This window comes from Pagrus pagrus (assembly GCF_965226575.1).
Source record: "Pagrus pagrus genome assembly, chromosome: 2".
NCBI classification, from domain to species: Eukaryota; Metazoa; Chordata; class Actinopteri; order Spariformes; family Sparidae; genus Pagrus; species Pagrus pagrus.
Window position 1 is genome coordinate 20,560,621 of NC_140186.1, and position 26,718 is coordinate 20,587,338.

At 41.2% G+C, this 26,718-nt stretch overlaps 3 protein-coding genes across 3 annotated transcripts; all 3 read left to right on the plus strand.

Annotated features, from left to right (window-relative positions):
* The first annotated feature begins 1,659 nt into the window (after positions 1 to 1,659).
* LOC311266826 (putative ATP-dependent RNA helicase DDX5) lies at positions 1,660 to 9,139 on the plus strand. The gene is made up of 13 exons (XM_084369415.1): positions 1,660 to 1,850; positions 3,162 to 3,342; positions 3,547 to 3,643; positions 3,785 to 3,918; positions 4,331 to 4,396; positions 4,666 to 4,807; positions 4,959 to 5,119; positions 5,408 to 5,580; positions 5,844 to 5,954; positions 6,085 to 6,146; positions 6,243 to 6,302; positions 7,768 to 7,989; positions 8,298 to 9,139. The coding sequence occupies exons 1-13, from the start codon at positions 1,810 to 1,812 to the stop codon at positions 8,753 to 8,755; spliced, it is 1,908 nt and encodes a 635-aa protein (XP_084225541.1). The 5' UTR covers positions 1,660 to 1,809; the 3' UTR covers positions 8,756 to 9,139.
* A 1,037-nt stretch (positions 9,140 to 10,176) lies between these two features.
* On the plus strand, positions 10,177 to 14,339 carry polg2 (polymerase (DNA directed), gamma 2, accessory subunit). Its single transcript, XM_084343334.1, has 8 exons — positions 10,177 to 10,898; positions 11,374 to 11,479; positions 12,060 to 12,165; positions 12,588 to 12,773; positions 13,018 to 13,155; positions 13,259 to 13,339; positions 13,560 to 13,660; positions 13,754 to 14,339. The coding sequence occupies exons 1-8, from the start codon at positions 10,430 to 10,432 to the stop codon at positions 13,917 to 13,919; spliced, it is 1,353 nt and encodes a 450-aa protein (XP_084199460.1). The 5' UTR covers positions 10,177 to 10,429; the 3' UTR covers positions 13,920 to 14,339.
* Positions 14,340 to 14,576: 237 nt separating this feature from the next.
* Positions 14,577 to 25,534, plus strand: srp68 (signal recognition particle 68). The gene is made up of 16 exons (XM_084342904.1): positions 14,577 to 14,713; positions 15,216 to 15,282; positions 16,007 to 16,120; positions 16,235 to 16,430; positions 16,995 to 17,077; positions 17,168 to 17,277; positions 17,452 to 17,531; positions 17,783 to 17,923; positions 20,619 to 20,717; positions 20,875 to 20,939; positions 21,425 to 21,578; positions 21,843 to 21,937; positions 22,144 to 22,273; positions 22,512 to 22,587; positions 22,708 to 22,760; positions 23,485 to 25,534. Exons 1-16 carry the CDS (start codon positions 14,626 to 14,628, stop codon positions 23,710 to 23,712), a joined length of 1,779 nt encoding a protein of 592 aa, XP_084199030.1. The 5' UTR covers positions 14,577 to 14,625; the 3' UTR covers positions 23,713 to 25,534.
* Positions 25,535 to 26,718: the final 1,184 nt, after the last annotated feature.

A 26,718-nucleotide genomic window follows, 5' to 3' on the forward strand; every position in this document is an offset into this window, starting at 1 on the left:
TGACTCCTTAATAGAAAATACATTGATTTTATTATTTTCTTTATATGTGATTATTATCACCTCATATGTTGTTGTTGTTGTTGTTGTTGTTGTTGTTTTTAAAGGAAAGAGCTGGCATATTTAGGAAAAAATAGTATTTTTATTTTCTCATTTTAGTTTTGTGTGAAATATTTTTTTCTGTCTCTGCAGGCACCAGCACGCCATACACCTTTTACATCAACCGAATGCAGACTGCATTGTCGTAGAAAAGCCATACGATGAATATGGAGATCGATGGGATGCGATAAAACTAAAGAATTTACTGAAACAGCCACTTCCCACTCTCTGTTCCTGTTCAAATTCATGTTTTTCTTTCAAATAATTGTTCACAGAATATTGTTACACCGGAGAGTTGGTTACAACCTGATCACTTTCCCAACTGGACTTTGTTGGAGTGATCTCAGCAATTAAAGTACCTAGTAGTCCAATCACGACCCTATCTCCTACAAAATATTGTATTTATTAACTGCAGATTTTCTTTGTCAAACATCACTACTGCCTGGGTTAAATTCACTGGCAATGTAGGTTTTGCAGATACTGTATGTTCAGTTTTAATATTATGTTTTTTTAAACGGCTTATCAAACAGTCATCCCTGTTATATATCTGCAACAATTAAAACAACATTTGAATATATTCTGTCTGTTTTTTTTCTCAAATCATCATGGATCATTTATCTTATGAATCATAGATAATATAATCAGGCTTTACTTTAGGTCAGCTATCACAGCATTATCTTAATATCCTTAATGGTGTGATTCTATTCAAATTTGCACAGGTTGTGTTTACAGGTGAGGTTTTTACCACTACGTGTATGTGAAAAAAGTAGTGTAAAGCATTTTGTAACTCCAGAGGAAGCGGCATGTGATCTGATAAAGGGGCACCAGTGATACCGCTCAGTGACTCAGTAACATTATGGGTAATGATGCTTTGAGAAGAGAGAGGAAGCGTGAACTAGGAAATAAAAGCGATATCTCTGTTTGATAATTTTTTTCGTCTAGAATGAGTCCAACAGTGTTGGAAGGCAGACCAGTGGACTGCTTTTCAAAGCTTTGCGCCTACATTTCCCACAATGCAATTTAGTTGCTCAGTGACACGCCTTAGATGCAGCCTTTGCAAGTAGAGTTACCCTTTAATATTTGGGATATACAGTAGACAGAATTTGACAAAGTTTACAGGCTCATGGCCTCTGATTTATACCCATTTCAAGTCATTATGTTCCTGGTGAGCCACCTAGACAGAATACCATAACACTAGGCCTGCAAAAGAGATGGCTGGAAGAGCGTTTGGTTTAAAATTATATGAGTAAAAAAAAAAAAAAAAAAAACATTTAATAAAGCTATTGTATAATACCACCTAAGCTTTCTATATCAGATTATTATATATTTAATACAAACTTAATACAACTTCCCTTTTGTTTGTTTTGTTCTCTCTCTTGGCTTGTTCATATTAAGTACTGTCTTTATATAGATAGATAGATAGATAGATAGATAGACAGACAGACAGACAGACAGATAGATAGATAGATAGATAGATAGATAGATGTGGGGAAATAAAATAGTTCTCGGGGTGCCGCTGTTTGACGCGCATTGATACAATGTTATGCGCCTAGGCTGACGTCACATCCGTCCCTCCAGACAGACTTTTGTCTGCCGGCATTTTCTTTTTGTATTCCCCCATTCCGACTCTAGCTCTTAGATAAATCTTCTGTTTTGTGGACCGGCAAGCGGATTTCAGCGAAGTCCGTTTTTTCGACGGTTGTCTGCTACACAATGCCTGGATTTTCAGACAGAGATCGTGGCAGAGACAGAGGGTAAGTCAACTGTCAGCTCCGGCTTCCTTGACGTTAGCCGAGATGAGCAGCTTAGCATACGGCTGCTAGCGGCAGAGCTGTCATGGCTGTGTTGTCAAAACAAGGCAGCGGTCTTGTACTCTGTGTTGCCACCAGTTGTTATTCGGCTGCATTCTTGTGTTTAAACACGATACACTGTTGAATGTTATCGGGCGTGATTGGCGTCTTTGAGGTATCCGTGGTGTTCTCCATTTCCCTGCCGATTAGAGGTAAAATGGCAGCTAACGACGGCTCTGTGTCGGTGGCAGTTAGCACGGCAGCCTACTTGTTATGTGTGCATGTGACGCAGTGGTGTCTCTGTTGCGGATCCACACCCGAGACGAAGATTTGTTTTGCAGAGGCCAAAATTAATTTCTAACGACTCGTTTTCCATTATTATTGCCACCGGAATGTGTCTTAACGGAGGTAAAACGAAGATACATCCAGTATAAGCAGGTCATGTCAACCTCAATACAGTTTGTCAATCTGACAGGTTAACGTAACTTCGCTACCTGACTCCCTGCTACAATAACAAGTTGTGGCAGTGAAAGTTGTTATGGATAAAAACATTTTACAAAATGCCAGAGTTACCTGACAGTGGTGTTTGTAAAGCAAATGGTTGGCTCTAGGTTATAAACTTTCTGTTTACTGTTAACTTTCTGTCGATCTTTCACAAATGTTGATTGAACTGTGTATGAAGGCTGTTTACAAATCCAACGACCCTTGCCCTGTTGTGTAATTTATTGATTTGGTGTTTATAAACTGGGAACAGAGGAGTTTAATCCTGAAAACTTTCTATGTAGTTGTGCTGAAGTGACACTCCGGAGATTTGTAGAGCTTGACTAGTACTTGATCTTTGGGCCCGATGCTGATTGTTAGGGCTGAAAAATATTGTGATATCAATATATCACCCGATAATCTTATATTTACGGATTATATACATTATTGCACGTTTTTTACACAATCCCTGAAATGTGGTAGCCAAGCATTTGTGACAACGATACCTATGTTTCCAAGGCAGGATATTTAACAGTTTAACTATAAACTTTACTTTCCAAGATGACATCAATGCACTGAATCAGTATATTTCACTGGGAATTTTTTGTAATTATGAATTACCTGTATCTAAAGAAAAAAATAATAAAATCAAGATGTATTGTTTTTAAACATGACAGGTCAAGAAGTACTTAATTAACTAGTTAATTAACCTTGTTGTGAGAAGTTGGTGAAGTGCCATTTGAGTGCCAACAGGTGGCTGTGTTTTATGATTCATGTCCCTCTCTTTTACATAAGGTATGGTGGAGGACCTCCTCGTTTTGGTGGTGGTGGAGGAGGCAATAGGGGCGGACCTCCTCCAGGAAAGTTTGGCAACCCTGGTGAAAGACTGCGAAAGAAGCACTGGAACCTGGATGAGCTTCCAAAGTTTCAGAAGAACTTCTACCAGGAACATCCAGATGCCACGCGCAGACCACTTGTAAGATCAGATTCTAGCTGTTTCTCCTTTCTCAGTTTTCATTGGGTTGATCTTTCTTTCTTTAATTATCACTTTAACAAGGAAATACATTAAGTTAAACAAAAGATGAAAATACCCAAAACAAATATTCCAATTCGCTTTTCCTGCTGTTTCATGTGGGCTTCTGTGTATTTGTATTAACCGCTGTCTTTCTTCCAATTCCAGCAAGAGGTCGAACAGTACCGAAGAAGCAAAGAAGTGACAGTCAAAGGACGGGATTGCCCCAAACCAATTGTAAAATTTCATGAAGCTGCATTTCCAAGTGAGTAGAAATTCATTCTCCACTGCAAAAATAATCTTGAATAGTCCTGTACCTTTCTTTGCTGAAATACGTTAAACATCTCTGAATACTGTGTCATTGTCAGACAGTAAACAATTTAACTTGCACATATTAATTCTTCAGGCTACGTCATGGATGTTATTAGCAAACAGAACTGGACTGAACCAACTCCCATTCAGTCTCAGGGATGGCCAGTCGCCCTGAGTGGCAAAGACATGGTTGGCATCGCTCAAACTGGATCTGGGAAAACCCTTGCAGTAAGTGAATAAGAAAAGGACCCAGTTACGTGCTGCAGATGTGTAGTAATATACTGTACTCTAAAGTGGGTTTAGCCAATTGATTAATTCTATATTGTTTATTCATATTCTGATCTGTTGTTAGGTTAGATCCTAACCTTCTGTACCTCTCAGTTGGACTGTGATTACTAAGCTGGGACTGGTTCAAGATAAGAATGATGTAAAAAATTAAAATCGCCATATAAGATGAGATGTTGCAACTTGAAACAAAGATCACACTTGTCAGCTGAGAGAAGGAAAACAAATATACCCTGCTGATGTTGCGAAAGTTGACTAGAAGGAATGTGGTGTTTATTGGAGCACTGATACTGTATACTCATCTTATACTCCTGAGTGAAAATGTATATTTAAAGGTTTTTTTTTTTTTTTTTAGTACCTTCTGCCTGCAATTGTGCACATTCAACATCAGCCATTCCTGGAGCACGGAGATGGACCTATTGTAAGTAAACTACACACTTGCTATCTTATATTATAACTAAAATCCCAGATGATGCCTAGTCCTCGTATCATACCTGATCAGCAGGCATCATTCTTCCTTGATTGTGGTGATGTTATGTGGCCCTGTGAAAAGATTGCCTTACATGAATGGATGAACACAAAAGTTGTTTTAACAAACATGTGTGTTGTATGTCTTTGACCAATTCATTGATGTGAGGGATACAGTACACAAATAACAATTGTTATAATAAAAGTATCGTCTGTCTTCAGTGCTTGGTGCTGGCGCCAACCCGTGAGCTAGCTCAGCAGGTACAACAAGTGGCTGCTGAATACGGCAGGGCTTCCCGTCTGAAGAGCACCTGCATCTATGGTGGTGCGCCCAAAGGACCCCAAATCAGGGACCTAGAGAGAGGTACGCTTACTTTGTTAATATTACTATGTAAATATCACTCAGTTCATTCGACTTGTCTTTGCTGGTAGACATTTGTTTTTCCGATTTAAGGATTGTTTGTGTGTTTAAATGTGTAATATTGTGTTTTTCCGTATTTCTTTTCTTTTTGAAGGTGTTGAGATTTGCATCGCTACCCCAGGGCGTCTCATTGACTTCCTGGAGTGTGGCAAGACTAATTTGCGCCGTTGCACCTATCTGGTGCTGGATGAAGCTGACCGCATGCTGGACATGGGATTTGAACCTCAGATCCGCAAGATAGTGGAACAAATTCGGGTAAGGGATGTTATTTTTTTTTATCTTGGCAGACGATTGTCATTATTATTGAGAACATTTCAGAGTAAACCTAATTGCTAAACCACAAACATAACTACTACCCAGTTGCTTTGTATGGAATATTTTCCCCTAACACCTTGATGAAATAAAGATTTAGCTGGCTAGATACAAAAATGTTTTGGAGTGAGGAAAATGCAAGCAGATATCAGTTACACGTGAGTGTCAAATGCACTTAAAAGTTGCAAAACAGTGTTGAAATCCTCCTTTTTGTCTTTTTGTCTTGAACAGCCAGACCGTCAGACCCTGATGTGGAGTGCCACCTGGCCTAAGGAGGTTCGCCAGCTGGCTGAGGACTTCCTGAAGGACTATGTCCAGATCAACATTGGCGCACTGCAGCTCAGTGCCAATCACAACATCCTGCAGATAGTTGATGTTTGCAGTGACATGGAGAAGGAGGACAAGTGAGTCGATGGCTTCTACCTCTTTATAAGCATCGGTCAATCAACTGATGTGATGCGAAAGACTTTATCTTGGTCCTTGGCCAGACAGGTTCTGGTTCTTGCCTCTCAAAACCTTGCTTCAGTATGCATTCAATTAAAGTTACTTCAGTGTCACTTAGTATTTTACTTCAGTATCTAATACTTCAATATGTAACAATACTTTAAATCAGTTGGATTTTTTTAACTACGTTTTGACACATCCTTCTTTCATGTCTTCCTGTCAGATTGATCCGTTTGCTGGAGGAGATAATGAGCGAAAAGGAGAACAAGACCATTATTTTTGTGGAGACCAAAAGGCGTTGTGATGAGCTCACCAGGAGGATGAGAAGAGATGGGTACGGATCTCTTCTTCTGTCCCCTCAAAAGAAGGGTTTGAAACCGCTATGCTGAATGACAGCTGTTCACTGTTCGCTCATCGCTCCTACTTTTTGTTTTATTGTTTAATGTGCAATCTGTCTGTCACAGGTGGCCAGCAATGGGAATTCATGGAGACAAGAGCCAACAGGAGAGGGACTGGGTCCTTAATGGTGAGATTTAATTCATCACATTGCAAGAAAAAAAGATTTAAGAATCACTGTCGATCTGCTCTGCGATTGAATTGAATTCTGTCCTTCTCCCTTCAGAGTTCAGATATGGCAAAGCTCCAATCCTTATCGCTACAGATGTGGCGTCCCGGGGCCTAGGTCAGTATGCCATTGAGTAGCATCACTTTCTTATCAGTGTTACACTTATTTTAAAGAAAGTGGTTTTGCTTTCTTTAACTTTTCTATGCATTTTTCTGAGTTTTTCTCACCTTAAGGTGGAGTCTTTGTGGCAGGCGCTAGGCATGACAGTCCCAGGCCTCGAGAGGGAGAAGGATGACATATTGGAAGTGCTCAACTGGCTTGCCACCCAGTGGGCCTAGAGAGATGAAAGCTCTTGTGTGCCAGTGATCTTCAAAAGGCTGTGTGGCTAAGCCTTTGTCTCTGATATGTTGTTGAAATACACACACATCTGTTCTCTGTCCATGGATTTCACCTGACAAATGCCATCCAGCTGTTTCCAACTCAAACGTAAAAAAAAAAAAACAAGAAAAAAAAAAAGATATGCTTGATGTTGTGACTTTTGCCTTGCATGCTGTTGTGTTAGAGAGCGCTGTATTGCAAGTCACTTGTTTGAGATTTGGAACAATTGTTACCTTTCGGAGCCTGTATCACATAGCATGGGTGCTTGTAAGCTTGTCTAAGCTTTCAGTTGTTTTCTTTTCCCGTCAAAGTGCTGGATTTCTAGAAATGGAGAGAGCAGTTTGAAAACTTTTATTTGTCTCTGAAAATTTGATGAGACCTGGCACATGTGTTTATGGGGTAGTGGGAACATCTAGTGAGAGGAGAAAGAGTGAGACAGCTCAAACCAAAGTTCCTCCCTCGCCTGCGTTTTATAGTCATGTCGAGACCTGCCAACGAGAGACATTTTCTCAAGTGAACACTGGCTTCTTGGAAGATCTTGCCTTGATGAGACTGATGAAGGGGGGGTGGGGGGAATTGTTCTGTGCTCTGTGAGGGGTGCCACCGGGGTCAATGCTTGGGCCTTCTTCATTTTTACCCCTGTTCAAATTAGTACATGGTCTATTTTGTCTTGGCAAGACGTGCAGTTCGGCCTTTAATATCAAGCTTCTTTTGAGAGTGTACTGGGAAAAACGGACCTGCAAAAATGTACCACAGAATGGTCCTATATTGGCACATGAGGAGGCCCCAGTGCATATCGTGGCCCAACTGCGTAGAAGCTCCTGGATGTCACTTGACAATTTGTGGGGGATTTCGCTGCATTGGGAAAGGACTAGTGAATGCATACTCCTTTATGGTAAGACTTAAATCCCATTTTTTTTTCTCCCTTGGTTAACAAAAGGGAGACTGAATGTCTTTTGGATCATTTTGATTATGGTAAGCAATTGGAGTGTGCATCGTTTCTCTCTTCCCACAGTAGTATCCCATGGAGTAGATGTGTACACGATCTCATGTTGTTTTAACTTGTTCCCTCCGCAGCCTAATGACCAATTTCTTTCCCCAGCCTTAACAGCTGCTAACTTTTCCCTTTGATCTGGCTGTTGTGGTGTGCAAAATCTTGTGTGGCCTCCATGTTTTGTTTTGCCACACTGCAACACTTTCACAGATGTGGAGGATGTGAAATTTGTCATCAATTATGACTACCCTAACTCCTCCGAGGATTATATCCACCGCATTGGACGCACAGCCCGAAGTCAAAAAACGGGCACAGCCTACACCTTCTTCACCCCCAACAACATGAAACAAGCCAGTGACCTGATCTCTGTGCTCCGCGAGGCCAACCAGGCCATTAACCCCAAGCTGATCCAGATGGCAGAGGACAGAGGAGGTACAGTCTGATACTTGTTTACATTAATCCGCTTATAGTGTTAATGGAAGACGCAGTGTTTCTTTTAGAAAAACGACGTCAAGTCTATTAAGGCTTCAGCATCAAAACAAGTTTTAAAATGATGGTTAAGTAAAGCTAGTCTTAGTCTTCAAGCCATCCCATTAACCGATGGATGAAGCCAACAATTATGCATATTCCGTGTGTGTAAATGCCATTTTTTTTATCTTGGTGTGTCTTAGTTTTGCTGCCATGTTGTTGTTGGTTCCTTGTATTAATAGTCTCCTCTCTCCCATCTTCATCTCTTTCAGGTCGTGGAAGGGGGGGAAGAGGTGGCTACAAGGATGACCGTCGGGATAGGTATTCTGGGGGAGGGAGGAGCAATTTTGGCGGTAGTAGCTACAGGGACAGGGACGGTGATAGAGGGTTTGGCAATGGGCCGAAAAGTGCCTTTGGTGGCAATAAGGCCCAAAATGGTGGCAGCTATGGGGGTAACAGTGGTAACTCTAGTGGTAGCTATGGCAACAGCAATTACAGCAACAGCAACGGACAGGGTAATTTCGGTTCACCGGCAAACCAGGTGGGTGCCTTTGGTAACCAAAGCTTCCAGGGCCCCCCGCAGTTCGGGGCCATGCAGCGGGCCGCTCAGAATGGCATGAACCACCCGCCGTTCCCTTTCAACTCTCAGCCACCACCACCACAGGCCCAGCAGCCACCGCCCCCACCACCAATGGTGCCCTACCCCATGCCACCACCCTTCCCACAGTAGATACGATACACGCACAATATATGGAACCAACATGATTTTTGTTAGTCTTGAAATCTTACAGTATGATTATTATTATTATTATTATTATTATATTATTATTATTATTATTACCCTTTGTACTGTTTAACTTTGTTTTGCTTACAGCAGGGTTGGAATTATTCAGTAAACCCAGAGCATTAAGTGGAGTCATAGACACGCCTCCTATAGTGCAACTTTGATTGCTGCACTTTTCCTTGACTGTTTTTTTTTGTTACATTCCTCAGTAATTTATTTTTACTAGGTAATGCAGTGTTTTCAGTTTGTGGTATGTTTAAAGTGATGTTATGAAGATCATATAAAAAAAGGGTGTGTGTGGCCCTTTTAAATAAAAAGGAGAAAACGGGACCTCTGCGTTGTGTCGTCTGTGTTGGAAGAATTGCTTGAATTAGATTGTTTTGACAGGGATCTGTGCATCTAAACCACACATCTTTGAGTTTACAGGATCGGGAATACCTGACTCGTAACACATGAAGCCTGAAAAAAAAATTTTATGTTTATCTTAGAGATTTGTAAGCAGTGATGGCATGTAACGAAGTACAATTACTCAAGTTCTATATTTAAATACTTCATTTCAGTATTTACGTTTTTTGCTACTCAAAAATCCCACTTTACTATATTTTGAAACAAACATTGAACTTCTACTTCACTACATTCATTTGTTAATATTGGAAGTTACTTTGCAGAGTTCATGCTGCATCAGAGCCAAAGTTGTGCATTTTCTATTCATTTCACCAGCAAACTGATTTTTTTAAAAAAATGCTGATAATCAGAAAAATGTTGAATATCAGATCAGGCTGCTAATTGGACAACACATGCAGTAGTGTACAGTATATACATGTAAGTTATCTACATTTTTACTTGTACTTTAGATACTTAAATACTTTTTTAAAAATCAGATCCTTAAAGGCTTTTACTCAAGTATTGTTCATATGAGTGACTTTCTCTTTTTCCAAAATAATATTTTAACATGATGACTTCTGGGTACTTGTAAGTAAAAATGCGCAGAAATTAAAACAAAAAAAAAGTAATTATAATTCAGTGGAGACGAGGCTTGAGAACAGCATTTAGACTTCCATGTTGGTGACCTTTCTAAAACCATGTTATAAATAATATTACGATTGGGATAGTTGAGGTTTCCTCAGTGGGACCTCCATTTGTATCAAATATCAACAGTATGAAAAGTAATTGTTTAAAATAAATTAATATCGTGGCGAAATTACAGACAATTAAATGATAACTGCTAAAAAGACAAATATCCACTTTTCATCAAATAATAATAAAAATGTATGTATAAAGTGGAATTTCCGAAAACTGACAGGGTAACCCGGATGTAAAGATGCGACTACTTCCGGTTCATTCCTCACATGTGACAATAACAAATGTAGTGTGACATGATGCTAGCTAGCTCAAATGAAGGCTCAACAGAAGAAGCAACAAGTACTCACCTCTCACTGGGCCTGATAACTTTTTATAAGGGTTACTTGTAAACTTGTAGATTCATTCCTAGCTAATATGTTAACTCAAATAGTTTATTTTCACATTAGCATCTATGGTTTGTTTGTACTGCTAATGAAGGTGTCAGCTTTGTACACATGAGGATACATCACTAACAGACAATCTCTCAAGCCTTTCATCATGTTGACTTACTGTGTCAGAAGTGTACAGTTGAGGCGTCTGTGCGTGTTGAACACCTCACAGTGCAGGAGACACTGCAGCACATCATCAAGAGAGAGCATGGATCAGGTGAGGACTTTGCTGCAGCTCTGTGTGGACAGACGCTACGTTTCACCTGGTCCGGCTAACACAGAGCTGTTTCAGCGGGGGATGAGCTGCAGTTATGGACCTCTGGGCATGGAGCTGAGGAGAAACCTGATGGAGCAGTGGTGGCACTCTGTGAGCAGGTCCACAGCTCAGGTGCTTGGGATTAACACTCTGAACAGCAGCAGAGACTCAGAGACTGATGGACAGGGACGACTGAGGATTGTAGAGTCTGAAAGTTTAAAGCAAATACTTGGAGAGCAAGAACTGAGCAAGGAGCAGCTCATCCAGAAGCTACAAATGCTCCTTCAGAGGTCCCCATCTGTGAGGCGAAACTTGCTTCAAGGTAAGAGTACTGCATAACATGATAGACTCACAGTTTGATTGGTATGATTTGGGACAGACAAGTATAAACTGTATTAATGATTATGATTGCATGTAGTTTAGTCTGCACAGCAAGGTGATGGCAGGATAGATCATCCTCCGAGACTTTAAATCCTTTTCAGCTCTTTGTTGAGTCTATCCCAGCTCCTGTAATCAAAATTTTTAATTTTAATTTCACTGTGGTTAAGGCTAGGACTTAAACAGTCTGAGGAGTATCTGTCCTCAGAGGGAGTTACACAAGAAAGCCACATTTCAGAGTGAGGAAGTCCATCCATTGGCTTAAAAAAATAAACATTATAGTAAACCACTAATTAGAAACCAAATGTACCTTTCAGGTTTTGTAGAGGGACAAACAGTGATTGCAACCCTTACCATTTTCCTTGTTGGAGCACAAAATGAAATACAAAAACATCAGCAGCAGTCTTGTTCGTTCTCAGGCGCCTTGGAGCAGTTTGTCCCCTTGTTTGAGCTGGTGAACAGGAAGCTGCCCTTCGGCCTGGCTGAGACTGGTCTATGTTTCCAGCCCTCTGATGGCTCTGGTTGGTAAGGCTTCATCTACTGTCTGAATGACTATTTGTCTTGTGCAACATTTCAGTCTTGCCCTACAGATTCTCCTGATGAGATTTTGGACCGGGGGAAAACACATTTTGTTCCTTCACACTCGATATTGCTTGATGAGTTTACATTAATACCACCAAAATATGAGCATCATGTAATTTAAGCATTGATAAATTAGATTCTCATCTTTTGGTTACTGTGGCCGTTTCCAAATGTGCTGTTAATTATAATCCAGGTACAATGTGGGGCAGAGTTACAACCAAAACTGTTAAGTGAATGTTTAATCATTCCAGCCGAACATGAAGTGTTTTTATTGCAATTTGTAAACAAAAACAAGTCACTTATAAATAAGTTACAGTTTGAACTGCAGCACATGGCCTACTGTCAGCCAGACAACCCTCTGTAACTGTAACAGTTTTGATGGAGATGATGTTAGTTTGCAAACTGGCCCCCGGTTTTCTGTTAGGTAAAGAACACTTCTGCTTAAAAAAAGCATTGTTGTATTTCATTACAGAATAGTGCAGAGCCACTGTAATTATAGTGTAATTGTTTTTTTTTCTACTAGCCCAGCTGAGGTCACGCAGACGTCTCTGGTGTGGTTCTGCTCTCCTCGGACCTCTTCCCAGTGGCTGGACCACTGGACACGACAGAGGCTCAAGTGGTGGAGGAAAGTGAGTATTTGAGGCAGCGTCTCCCACAAAATGTTTGTTGTTTGCAGCTGGGTTACCACTGAAACAAAGAGTTCCCTTGTGCACCTACTTAGATGCTTTTTAAGGTGAGCTGGAACAGCTGAAGAGATTTGTAATGTTTTACAATAGATTTTCTATTATCAGTTAGTCTGAAGAGGTCTGAATATCTCCCCACTTCCCATTATTGATACTTACTGTTATCACCTAAAGATACACAACCTGATTTTCTTGCAAGACCCCCAAACATGAAATTTGCCCTTCAGAAATCTGCTGATGTTTTGAGATTTAAGACTTGAGTTTCAGAAATCAACAGTGATTTAAGAGATTTGAGGATGCAATGAAAATGAGTGTATTTTCAAGATAACTTCAATTCCATGAAATCAAGTCAGCCATCGTCTTTCCAGTTTGCCCTGTCTCCATCAGACTTCAGCAGCAGTGACGTCCCAGAGGAGGAGCTCGAGGAGGTGGCGTCTCGTGGTGTGAGGATCATGTACAGCTTCCCGTGGGGACCGGAGCCCTTGGAGACGCTGTGGAGCAGAGGAAGCACTGAGCTGCTGCACACACACAAAGGAGCCCACTCCAAACTACTCGTCAGTCTGCTTCTTTTATTTATGGCTTCATGTGGACACTTGCTTTATTTTTGCTAGTGCTTCCTATGTCAAAACACTGCATGTCTTTAAAACACTTGGACATTTTGATTCAACTGTGTGGTCTGTTTTCAAAGTAAACTGTGTTAAATCATCTAATAAATCTTATGATGAGAAAAACAAGCAGCTGCTCTATTATTGTGTCCTTTCTTTGGTGTAATCAAATGCTGCGTTAATTGTCTTTCAGTGTCCAGATGGTCGTAAGTCAGTTCCTCACGTAGTCTCTGTCACCGGGAACATGGACCGTGGTGTGATGGCGTTTTTGTCCAACTCACTCCAGCAGCTCAAGAAAGAAGACAGTAAGCAGAAGCTGCATCAGAGAAAGGTGACTACCTACAAGCTCTTAGCTCCACGTTTGACTCTTGCCCTCTGTTTTGTGATGTGATTCTCTATATGTGTCATCGAGTTCTGGTTCATGTTGATTTCAGGTTCTGAAGTTGCATCCAGTGTTGGCTCCAGTCAAAGTGGCTTTAGATATTGGCAGGAGGGGCACAGTGGAGCTTAGGCAGGTAAGAAAAACATGAATTAAGAGTGGATGTAGACATCAGTGATTATTTTTTTTCTTTATTATCTTGATTAAATCTGTGAATTGATATCTAGAAAGTGTGTCAAGTGCCGGGTGAAAAGGATCTTTCAAGTGACCGTGATAGAATCAGCAAGTAATTAATCGAAGCTGTACTTTGTACGTATGAGTCAAAATAGATTAATGAGTATTTAATTACTTTGTAGGTGTGTGAAGGGCTGCTGCAGGAGTTGATGGAGGCTAAGATCTCTGTATGGCCGGGGTATCTCAACACTCTGCCTACATCAATGGAGCAGCTGAATGCAAAGTAAAGTGCTGTTCAGTGTTCTTATGGAAGCAAAAGCATTTATATTAGCAGTTTTTCTCTTCCTGTGAGCTGATGTGTGTCTCTGTATTTTAGGTATGATGAGATGGGAGTGCTTTTCACTGTGATGATCAGTGAGAACACGCTGGAGAGCGGCCTCCTTCAAGTCCGCAGCAGAGACACCACCATCAAAGAGACCATGCACATCTCTGAGATCAAGAAGTTTCTCTCCAGATACATTTCTGCTGCCGACAACGTCTGAATGGGCTTTTTGTTTAAGAGGCTAAAAGCACAGTGTGATCACTTGCTGCCTCTGTTTTGCATCCCTTCTAGGTATAAAACTGTTGCACATCCACACATCAGAGACTTCTTTGTGTGGCATATTTCTGCTGAACAGAGCACTTTGTGGATATCAGTCTCTCCATGATGACGTTAAGCTCAGTGTGACCCAAACAGGAATTGTGGGTGTTTTATGTGTTTGTGTTTGGCTGACTGGTGGCTATTCTGTACCTTGTTTTAAAGGCAAATACACTATTTTTGTGAGGGGTCAGAATTAAGATGTACACAACATTTATGTGCACACACTCATGGTGGAGGAACCCAGCAAAGAGGTGGATAACTCATCCCCTGTGTGTTTATTTCTGTCTCACTTTCTAATAAAATATGAAGAATGTTTCATTAATATTTGAGTTGTTGGTTTGTTTGTCTTTTTTGACTGAAATGATCATTGTGGTCCATAGTTGTTGATTAGTTCATCACTAATGACATAACATTTAGTGTGACATAACAGTCACATCTCATAAATCTAGTAAAATTTATAGTTGAGTCGCAACGAGACTGCTCAGCCAAATCTCGCGAGGTTTGGATGTAGCTTTGACCTCTTGCCCCTCCCCGCGCAGTCATTGGTCCCTGGCTCTACTTCTGACTGGGCATGTGTGTGTGTACCGCTTAGCTGTTAGCATCCAGAGATGGCCGGAGACAAGCAAAACGAAGCTAAAGTTTCGTCCACGGATGAAAAAAAAGAAAATCAATCTGATGGAGGACTTGGACTGGAAAGTATCCTTCACAGCACGAAATGTGTGGCGGCGGTTTGGTCTGTACTCCAGCAAATCTGTGTCAGGCTCAGAAGCTAATGTTAGCCTGCTAGCTAGCTCGGTGAGAGGATAACATTAGCTACCGTTATTAGCCTACGTGTCATAATGAGGCAGGCTGTCAGTGGCAGACGTGAAAAGCAGATTTATTTGGCGTGTCACACACCTTTTCTAAAGTCTAAGTGCGTTAAATCGTTTAAAAATGTCATTTAATGTGGGTTGTTATGTTGATTTGTTCAGCTGGAACTGTTGTAACATCTGAGTTTCAATGGCAGCTAACGTTACGTTGCCTTTTCTGCAACGTATCACAGACACAGCACCACAGTCAGGCTGTCTGGGTCTCTAACGTTACATCTAGTGCTGTCATGACTGACATATTCATGCTGGAATGTGAATGAAAAACATTCACTTGGAGTACCATGTATTCAATGATGCAGATATTGTTGAACCTTAACATTTAATTGCAGTTTTGCAAATAATCAAAGAGTCCCAGCAGCAGCATGGACTCAGGCACGGAGATTACCAGAGATACAGGTGAGTTAAGATGTCACATCACCTAGAAAACTGCACTAACTGGACCATAGCTGCAGGCATGTCTGTGGTGAAGTGTTGACTATTGTAGAGCTGTTCACAAGGAGATGCATAGTTTTCTCATGATCATCAGGCACATCTGTTAACTTTATGAAAATGAAAATCCAACATTACTTTTCCACAAATCCCTGTATAGATACCACGCTCTTGTTTTATACATTTAGAAAAAGCTGTATTCAAGGACATCTCTGCGTTCCATATGGTTCACATAAAACTGCTGACGTACAGATGACTCTGTGAACGTCATAGGATACAATACTCGAGGTGCACTTGTAAATGTATTTCAGTTAGATACAATACATATATCCTGTAAATTCTGACAGAAGATGCGTATAATATTCAGCTTTGCCAATGCATTTACGTACAAGAAGGGGGGACAGAATATTAGAAACATCTGAATATGAATCAGCTTTATTGGCCAAGTATGTGTACATAAACAAGGTATTTGACCCCATTTAAGTTTTCTCTCAGTGTACAGGGAATAGTATAATAAACAATCTGAAAAAATCAAGCGAAAAATTTACAATAATATGTACACTGGAAATAAAATTTGTGAAAATGACTTGACTGTGTGATTGTCATGTCCGTTGTGGGACACTAAGATGAAAATGAACATGCAAGCATATAATTTACTGTAATGTAACCATCTTAATGTAACCGTGTCCAGGGGCTACTGCTCCCGCAGACTGCGTCGCCTGCGTAAGACCCTTGGCTTCAAGATGGGCAACCGACATAAGTTTATTGGGAAGAAGATAACGGTGGAAATGCTCTCCGACAGCAGGTGAGGAATGGATTGTCTGTGCTGCACATTCATGTGCAGTTTACTGGCCGGTGTTATGGCAGAGCTTCATATGCACTGCCAAACATCTGATTCAACGACCTCCCCCCTCTTCAGGTATCTGTTGCTGGTTCTGATGGAGGCTGAGCGTGCATGGAGTTATGCCATGCAGCTGAAGCAGGAAGCCAACACAGAGCCACGGAAGCGCTTCCACCTGCTGGCACGACTACGCAAGGCTGCCAAGCACAGCGAGAAGCTGGAGAAGCTCTGCGAGAGCCACCGTGTCGACGCCAAGACCAAACTTGAGGCTCAGGTACGCAGAACACAATCACCCTCAGCCTGTTTTTAAAGACACAGTACAGATTAGAGCATGACACGGGAGTGGATTTTCACTCCCGTCCCATCCCACTCCCAGAGAAAAAATCCCATCCCATCCCAATCCCGGGCCGGAGTAAAAAAAAAAATCCCATCCCGTCCCACTCCTGTAGAATGACTCCCGCTCCCATCCCGCTCCCACTCAAAATTACTCCCACTCCGTTTTTTAGTGGCCGGCCCGGCCGGAAGTCAAAGCACTGTTGGATGTGTAGTTCTAACGCAAGTCAAAATAGTTTTTGCTCACTGAAAGATGACTACAAAAATGGACGTGTCTGTCCTTTTGGTTGTTTAACACGGCTGAAAATCATCATCTATTAATGGCGTTCCCGCTCCCGTTGATTTTTATTCCCATCCCGTCCCAATCACGGGATTAATAAAACTTTGACTCCCATCCCGCGGGAATCACGTGACCCGCGGGAATTCCCGAAAAATGTCATGCTCTAGTACAGATGTATAGAAAAAGAGGTACACGTGGCTTAATGGCTGATGTATTTTAATTCAGGCCTACACTGCATACCTGACTGGTATGGTGGAGTTTGAACTGCAGGAGTGGAAGCGTGCCATGGAGGCCTTCAACAAGTGCAAGTGAGTGTTAACATCACTACAGTTTTTGCATCGAGTCCGAGTTTCTCTTACGGTTGTGAAATATAAAACAACCTATTTTTGTGTCTTCAGGACCATCTATGAGAAGCTGGCCAGTGCGTTCACTGAGGAGATGGCAGCTCTGTATCGTCAGCGTGTGGACGAGATCTCACCCAACATCCGCTACTGTGCTTACAACATCGGTGAGTAACAAACACACGCACACATACAGGTGGGAGAGGTGGAAAAACTGATCCTGCTCGACATAATTGACAGCCATCTTTGACACTTCAAGGCATTCTGAGACAAAAACTGCAGGTGTCCCAACACTCTTAAACATGCACACTGTGTAACTTCTTTCTCTCTCCTGATTGCAGGCGACCAAAACGCCATCAATGACTTGATGCAGATGAGACTGACTGGTGGAGGAGGAGGCATGATGGCTGAGAAACTAGAGGTGAACATACAGGAGCTGGAAAATAGGAATATATTGAATCATCAATCTTCTTCCATACATTGATGCCTAATATCATGTTAGGGGTGGGGCATGTACAAGATAAAATAAAAGTATGCAGAGCCGATGTGTGCTAATGTATTCATAGAATTGTGAACAAGATTGAATGTTCACTGATAAAAGACATCTTGGCTCTTCTCTCGGAAAAATTCATGTGTTTATAAAAACTGTTTTTTTTTTTTTTCTTTCCTCAGTCCCTGATCACTCAGGCAAGAACCAAGCAGGCCGCCACCATGAGTGAGGTGGAGTGGCGAGGACGCAGCGTGCCCGTCAAGATTGACAAGGCTCGCATCTTCCTGTTGGGTCTGGGAGACAATGAGGCCGCTATCGCTCAGGTCAGTATTTTGTCAGTTCCTCCTTTTTTGTTTTGGGTAAAAACAAACTACACTTCCCTCAATGTGAAGCCCTTGATGTCAGTAGCTCTTGATACCATAGCTTGCCAGCAGTTAAAGATAAATGCTGGACTGCCCCTGTGTGCTCTACAGCTCAAATTATTGATTTTGCATTCACGTGGCTTCGAGGGTCTACATGATGTAAATTTCCCCACATTTCCACGTGATGCCCAAAATGTATGACTGAATTATGATTATTGATTACGATTATTCTGAGACCACGTTATGGTCGATAAAGAACCAAACCAATGAGGAGTATTAATAAGACTATTGGTATTGATAATATCCTAACGATACCCACACCTAATCAAAGGGCAAACCAGTACAACCATCACAAGCTACAGTTCAACCCCAGCACTGCAACTTTACAGCTACAGTGTTTTTACTGCTGTATCTAACTTATTGAGCTGAATTAGAAAAGCCACACTGAAAACTTCATCTGTGCTGATATGTTCAAGTGGAACTGGATGTTTGTAAATGCAATTACCCCATTAAGACTATGCTCTGTTGTTATTTTAAAGTGGGTAAGATCCTTGTTCCTCATTCCTCAGAGATGCATGTCCTTAACTACTCGTACAGCGTGCATGCTCTGTTGAAGTCCACACTTTGTCCTTACAACAGTCCATGCAGTTCCTTAGGTTTTCAGGAGGTGGCACTCTTCTCTTTACAGTCCCCTCACAGCCGCCACACCTCACACTCGTCCTTTCATACACCCAAATGCTTTGCACGCCCTGCAGACACACCTGTCACACCAACTGCCACTCAGGTCTCTGGCATGCAACCTCCATCATGGCACGACTGCATTCTGTGCATTTCAGCCCACACATGAATACAGGACCACACCCAGCAGGTCTCTGTGGACGGATTAGTGTTATTATCTCTAAACACCTTTCAGCACCAAATGGGCCCCTCTGGGACTCACTTTTGCTGTTCATTGTTAAGCTAAAAGTGGCTGTGAACTGATTACTGCTGACAAAAACCTTTGCAGTTTTCTTGATAATGTAAAGCGTGAGCGAACTATCTCTGTGAATGATCGAGCGAGTGTATTAAAATTAATGAGCATGGGTACAACTTGTCCTCGATTGCTCAATAGAGGGTCAGAGTATGTCGCACCAACACCTGATCCGCAGCTCTCGCCCTCTGGCGACAGGAAATGCAGTATTGGGCCATCCTGAAGAGCTCCTTCTACTCCTCCCTGCTCTAATCGCTTGAGCATCTTTCTGTTGTTTAGAGGGCTGGATGGATAAACAGGTTGAGCCGGTCCTGCTAGGTGTTGCCAAGGTGTTGGCACGAGTTTGTTGTGCTGAATAACATCAGCCTTCAGACCTTTCTGTTATCAATTATCCCGACGAGGAATTTTCTCGTAACATTCCTCCGCTGTACTGCTTCCTAAGAGTTTTCTTGCCCCTGTTTAAAGCTGAATATGTGTCACTATCATCCACAAAGGTGTTTAGACTTTTATGTGAGTTAAGAACAAACACGATACCATATTGACATTTTCTTCTGTTAGTAACTGCTCACATTTTCCTGTTTGCAGTTATCCAATACGGCCTCTTTTAAAAAAATATTAATGTAATATGTCCCGTAGATTTTTGAGGATTTCGTAGTACCACAGGAAGTAACACAAGCCTATCGTATGGGTGTGTCGATGAAAGAAAGGTGAGGTGTAGAACAATCCTGTCATTCACAAAGATTCAAACCCTGAAACTGTTTGTATCTGAAAGACGGTGAGTTGTGAACAGGAATGTGCTGGCATCCTGCCGGACCACATGCCTGCATCTCTACCCCACTTTGTCACTGTCACATCCCTGCTTTGACTGTTGCTCTTGGTATCAAATGACAGATGAAATATTTGTGTTTGCATGAATGGCTCTTTTTTTTTTTTTTTTTCTTTAATCAGGTGGAAAGTGAATGTGTGTCTGAGTTCAGAGATCAGTGTGTCCAGGTTTTCTTTTCTTTGGTATTTTTGGTGTATCCACTCAGTAACCTTGAACCCTGTAGAGTCCTACATGCTGTAGTTCAAGTTCAGGTCGTTGTTTCCTCATTATTTGTTAACTTTTATTTAATAAGTGAGTTGTCATACTGTTTTCAAATGTTCATAGTGAACTGCACAAGGTGTTCTTCTATGTGAGGAGTGTGAATCTGTTTTAAATGGCTCTTATAATATAATCAGTATTTTCTGGACAGCGTTTAAGCTTCTAGATTGAATTTTACTCAATTTTGAGTGTTTTCTTGACCAGTCGCCTAGTCTTAGAAACTTCCTGTTTAAACGTCCCTCGTCTGTATGGGGATTAGTGTCAGTGCTGCTACAGACCTACAGTTGTCTTTTATGTTTTACTAGTTTAAGTTCTTCAGAATACTTATTTTGTCTAGCCAACGGTCCAAAACCAAAGACTCTTTTTACTATCATGAATGACAAAGAAAAGCAGCACATCCATACATGAAGCTGGAACCAGCAAATACAAACTGAAACATCTCCCACCCACCCTCTCCCACAAAAACGATGGTTATGAACGTCTCCACTCACAGTTAGCCTCATTTAGAAAGATCTAAACAAGATTCAGAGATTTTATTAGATGCAGTCAGAAATAGTTGCTGTGTTAGACTATGGCTCATAAGTAATGCTCCTTTTCTGCAGGCATCTAATGAGGAGACCAAAGAGCATCTGTATGAGACTCTGCTGGCCGAGTGCAGAGACACCATCCAGGCCGTGAGAGAGGAGCTCAAGAGTGAGGCGGTAAGACACACCAGGTTAAAAATTTCAGTGAAGGAGGAATGTGAGCTTTTATTTATGATCCTCATGAGTTTGGTTTACAGCCATGCAATTATGACTTGCAACATTAAAACGGGAATGTGACAACATTTTTAAAAAATTATTATATTGCCTTTTGTAGAAGCAGAGAGAGAGGAGCTCTGATGCTGACAGCGGAAAGGTGTCCAACCTGCAGTTCCTGCACAGGTAAACTTCAGTCAAAACATTTACATGGGCTTGTAAATGCCAAGATCAGACTTTGAAATCCGGCACTGTGTCAGACACACCGATCATGTTCGTCATTGTTTAATTGTTTAATGTTTGGTGTTTTTGTTTGAAACATTAATGAAAAGTTGATCATCAATACTTGTCGATGAATTTTCTGTTGATCTGTCTGGTTATTGGGCAGACTGATGTTGATGCAAGATGACTTTCAGAGAAAACATTAGGCATGTTATAATTTTGACGGATCTTTGCGTTGTAAAGAGCATGTTGTTGCACCACAAGAACATGCCCAGTGTGAGTTATTAGCATTGCATGTATAGAGAACGCTAGTAAGGTAGCCTTTGATACTATAACTAATGTTCCAGGTCTTTGCATAAATAAGTCTTTCCAACCTCGTAACATTTCTCTCTTACATTAATTTCCTTTCAGAAGTGAATGATAATTGAACTTTCGGTCTCCTCTCTCAGTTACCTGACCTACATCAAGCTGTGTACGCTGGTGAAGAGGAACGAGAGCATGGCCCACACTCTGCAAGCTAAACTGAAGGAACCCGAATCCGACGAGAACAAGAGAGGACCCCGCCCACAGGACCTCATCCGCCTCTACGATATCATCCTGCAGGTAAATATCAAATATATTGTGATCTTTTTAATCAGAAGGTTCAACATATTTGTCCATAATCACAGCATGTATCACAGTTAGTATAGTTAGTTATAGTAGTGTAGTTTCTCCCTTACTCACAGTTGTGTTGTTTGATCTGCATTGTGTACAGTGAAGGAATGTGTACTTAGTCTTGTTTGACAGTCTGTCACTTCCTTCTCTCACTGTAACTCAGTCAGCCTCCCCTCACCTCCCTAACCACCTTCTTGTTGTTTGTCTCTCTAGAGTCTGGCTGAGCTCTCCACCCTGCAGGGTCTGGAGGATGACCACACCTTCCAGAAGGAGGTGTCCCTCAAGATCCTGGTCTACAAGGCCTACAGGTCAGACATTAGGGCTTTAAAAATCTCTTAAATTTACAAGGCGTGTCTTTATAGTCATTAAAATGTCTTAAATTAGATAAGAAAATTATGATTTGTCCAAAAATCCGTCAAAATGTATAATGAAATGGTCTAAAAAGCATTAAAAGTGTCTGATAGCTCTGTAGATTGTTTCATACACTGATGTATTGTTGATGTACTCTTCTCAGGTGTTTCTTCATAGCCCAGTCTTATGTGCTGGTGAAGAAGTGGAGTGAGGCTTTGGTGCTGTATGAGAGGGTGCTGAAGTACGCCAAGGAGGTCCAGTCTAAGGCCAAGAGCCTCAACAACAGCCTCAAGGTTGATCCTTTGAAAACATTCACAGGCATCATTCTTAAAACCGATCACACAATTAAAAATAATCTCTACTTGCCGCACAATTCAATTTACAATCCATCATGATGGCATAAATGCAGCACACAATGGAAACGCACCCTGGATGATTTTGTGAACAATTAAGTCTCGGTTAACCACATCTGTACTCGGCTACAACAAACAAACAAATAAACAAACACTGTTGTATCTCTGGTTTCTGCAGGATCTCCCTGACGTTCAGGAACTCATCGCTGAGGTCAGCGCTGAGAAATACTCCCTTCAAGCTGCTGCCATCTTAGGTGAGAGCACCTTCTTAACAGTTTTCAAGCCAACTTAATTAATTTTATCCTTTTAGTCCCGTTCTTCTGTGTTTTTTCTTGCTGTGTCTACAACCTTCAGGGAATGTTTGTGTGTTTCAGACACTGATGAGACCGCTGAAGTTCCCTCTCAGCAGCAGGTGAAAGACAACACGGTAAGAGGACAAAATCAAGAGACAGACCACACCAATGTTATGAATGTTGCCTTCATGAACTCGGAGCAGCTTTTGTCCCCTCATTGAAAGTAGTTTCCATTAGTTGGAGAACCAGTCGAGAAATGAGTGTTGGGTGTCATTTTCTGCCATAGCTAGCTAGATATCTAACTGCAACTGTGAAAAAGGTCATGATTTCTAATTCCGACTCTTGAAAGACTGGATGCAGTGTTTGTACAAAGTCTTGAAAGTTTGGAAAATGCTTAATTTTATCCGTTATGTTTGCAAGGTTAGGAATATGCTCGAATTTGAATGTAGTCTTTGAGAAATTCTTAATTTAATCTGTTTCATTCATGTAAACCCAAATTATTTTCTTATATGAACTGAAACGATACATAACCATATTGTTTGTTGTATCTGGTGTTGAACTTGGCAAGAATTTAGTGATCATGATTAAAACATCCAACCAATTATCAGCCTTTGAAATACAGCAAGTGACAATATACACTGATTGCTGTGGGTAAGAAGAAATTCCTCAAACTTTACTTTGCAAGTGTGTTTACAGTAACATTTTAGATGTGATGATAAAGCCTTAGGTACCTTGAAAGTGCTTGAATTGTACTTAAAAAGCTGTACAAAGCCAATGGATGGCTGATTTATTAATATAAACTTAGTTTTCTGTGATTCCATAATGCTCAGTTTATTTACTTCTCCCTCCATCATGCAGCCCCTCTGCGACCGCCTGGAAACCTTCCGCCTCGACTCCACCCTCGTAGGAAAACAGCCCAACCTGGTCCAGTTCCCTCCCGACTTCCAGCCGATCCCCTGCAAGCCCCTGTTCTTCGACCTTGCTCTCAACCATGTGGCCTTCCCGCCACTGGACGACAAGGTGGAGCAGAAGGGCAAGGGCGGTCTCACCGGTTACATCAAGGGCATCTTTGGCTTTGGCAGCTAAATCGGTCTGCAGGCTCGGGTCTCCACAGGGGAGCCGCAAGGCCTCGAGTTCAACACAGACAACCAGACGTGGGTCGGTTGTTATTTAGAAAAATTTCAGTAAATGTTATGTTTGATTTTTAGTGCCTAAGTGCACGATTGGTGGAGTTCGGAGTTCTGAGGGAGGCAGAGTGAGTCGAAGGTTATAAGAAAGATGTTGGAAAACTACTTAAATCAATGTCGAGGAGCAATATGACCCAAGACCACCTGCCATCTTTAGAAAAACACCAGGCTCCCTCCTTAATTTGAGCTATGGAGGTGTCTCTGTGGCTTTCAAGTTGTCAATCTGACAATCCTGTCAAAGTAAACTGAACCACACAGGCACCTTTTTTCTTTTATTTTTTTTTTGCTTACTTTTTTCTCTTCCTTTTTTTTCAGTGTTATGTAAGCGCCTTTGTGAAACATTTTCAGCATTGTTTTTTTTTTTTAAACATAAAATTTACAAAGTGCAGTTTTGCTTTGGCATCTACTTTGTCTTAAAGAAACAAAGCAGTGCTCATCAGATACCATAAATATCCTGTCTAACAAACTGAAGCTGTTTTTTCAGTTCTCGTAGATTCAGAAGCGTCCAGCTGCGTCCCGTTTCCTCCTTTGACCTTTTCTCTGCTCACTCCTCCTTTGACTGCACCAATTTGAGATTTAAAACCTCACCTCATATGCTGGCAAATCGGACAACACATCCCTCTCCACACAGGGACTTTTCATCAACAAATAATAAAAATAAGTGAACACTACGGGGAGGTAACGCAGCATTAAACGGGATATTTGCTGTTTAAAAGCACAAGAAGAAACACATGTTGACACCTTTTTGTTGTCTGTCTTTTGTAAGTGGTGGCTGATGTGAACAGGCCTCTTCAAGTGGAGGAAGTCTCTGAATTTGGAAAAATAGTCGTAGGAGGAACTGGGGGGAAAAAAGTTTTAGATGCACCAACCGGATGATGAAAGACGAAGCCATGAGTCAAAGTTTATAATGTTTTTCTTTTTTTTCAAAATAAAGTGCAGCATGGTTCGGTGTTTTAATTTGTCAGTTGTTAGTGCAACCTTCACAGATTGTGCTGTTTATGTTGTATGACATTTGGCACTAAACTCATGTCACTGAAGGGTCCAACTGCTGTAGCTATACATTTTTTAACACCCTCTATGTCTTACATCATCAAGGCATATGTTTGCCTCAAAATGGTCTGCTGGCTAAACTGGGAAATAATTCCAGTTCAGCTCCTCCGACTGTATTTATTCCTGTCATGTTTTTATTTGTACTTTAATTTACACTTCAACAGAATCACTGTTTAAGGACAGCAGAGTTTTTAGCAGCCTGTCATCCGTCACACCACCACGCCTGTGTGTCCGTCATGAGTAGAACAACACTGTTTTCATCACCAGTGACATGACTGTGGATATATTGTAACGCTCAGACTGTTTGCTATCAGTTGTTTTCCAGCCATAATGTGTCGACACCAAAGCAGCTAATTTCCTCTGATCCTTAAGGGACCGCCATGGCTTCGTACCGTTTCTGTCACTCACTCGTACGTTTAACTGTTTTGTTAACTCATTTTTATCGATGCATGTTTTATTTCTTTTCTCTCTCCCCCTCAATGTTTCATGTTAAACAGAAAATTAAGATGGACGTGCTGGAATAGTTCCAGCACTTGACTTTGATTAGCCTGGAAAAGTGTAAGTCATGATCAATGATTGTTGGAAACGCAAGTGGAAATAGAAATGAAATGATGAGAATGTATGATTTGATTTAATTTCCAGGCCGATGATTAAAATATATTTGCATCACACACTGTTTTCTTGACATTCTTGTGGAAAAATAGACATTAAAGGAGATGTTCGGGTTCATAATTTAATTTTGTCCAGTGCTGCAGCACCTCTCCAATTGGTCAGCTCACGCATGCCTGACCCAGCACCGCAACAACACAGCAGCTGTGCTAAATCAATTCTTCGGTGCTAAACTAGCCGTGTAGCATTGATTATACAAATGTGTGTCCGTTAGAAATATTAAAAAATTAAACTTCACTTGTTTTACAAAGCATAAGGTGAAATTCTGATGGAATTCAAAAGGTGTGTGTGTTTCACCTCCGTCTGAGGTATGGGTGTGTTTGTAGGAGTGCGCAGGATGCCTCAGCAGGGTGTGGAGGTCTTTACGTTTACTTTGCGTTACGCAGGAAGATCAAAGTCACAAGTATGTTTAATTAAAAGTATTTACCCCCTCTCTCACACACACACACACACACACACACACACACACAACATCTCTACCTGTTGTGTAATCAGCTGTCATCACTGCCATCTCCATACATTCCTCTGTCTCTGCTCTGCCTGGATGGCCTGAAGATATTTGTGCCTTGATGAGGCGGAGATAAATGCTTATCTGATCACAGATCAGACACTGTGCCACCAAGAGTCTGCTCAGTGTTTTTATATCACCGTAAATCAGTTTATTTCTCCCTTTAATTTCCTGTTGTGAGATGAAAAGAAGAAAGACATGGAAGTGAATCTTTTCGCAGATGGCGAACAAAAATCATATTTACTTGTTGACGAGCAGATTGTACAGTACAGGAGAGATATGGAAAAAGTCCAAGGTACAGTATAAGCATCAAAGCTTTGTAAACCAGACAGCCATGCTTTGTCTGCTGTGTGTAGTTAAGTGAAAGAGACCGACACACCCTCACAGTGTTTCTACCTTTGTTGGTTCCTCTCAGTTAAACTGGAGTTATGAGGCATGCAGATTATTCCCTGCAATTTTTGTTTCTCTGCCAACCATTTGAAAGTAACTTGAGGATGCTATGATCCCTTTAAAATAACAGTCAGGTTTGACGCCGCTGGCCTTGCAACTGATCAGAGTTCAGCCTTACAGCTACATTTTCAGTTGTTTATGTATCTGTGACTACGTTAAATGCTGTTGTGCTTAACACAGAACACAAGCCTTGTTATATTTATCTTTAATAAACATCTTAAATTCCAT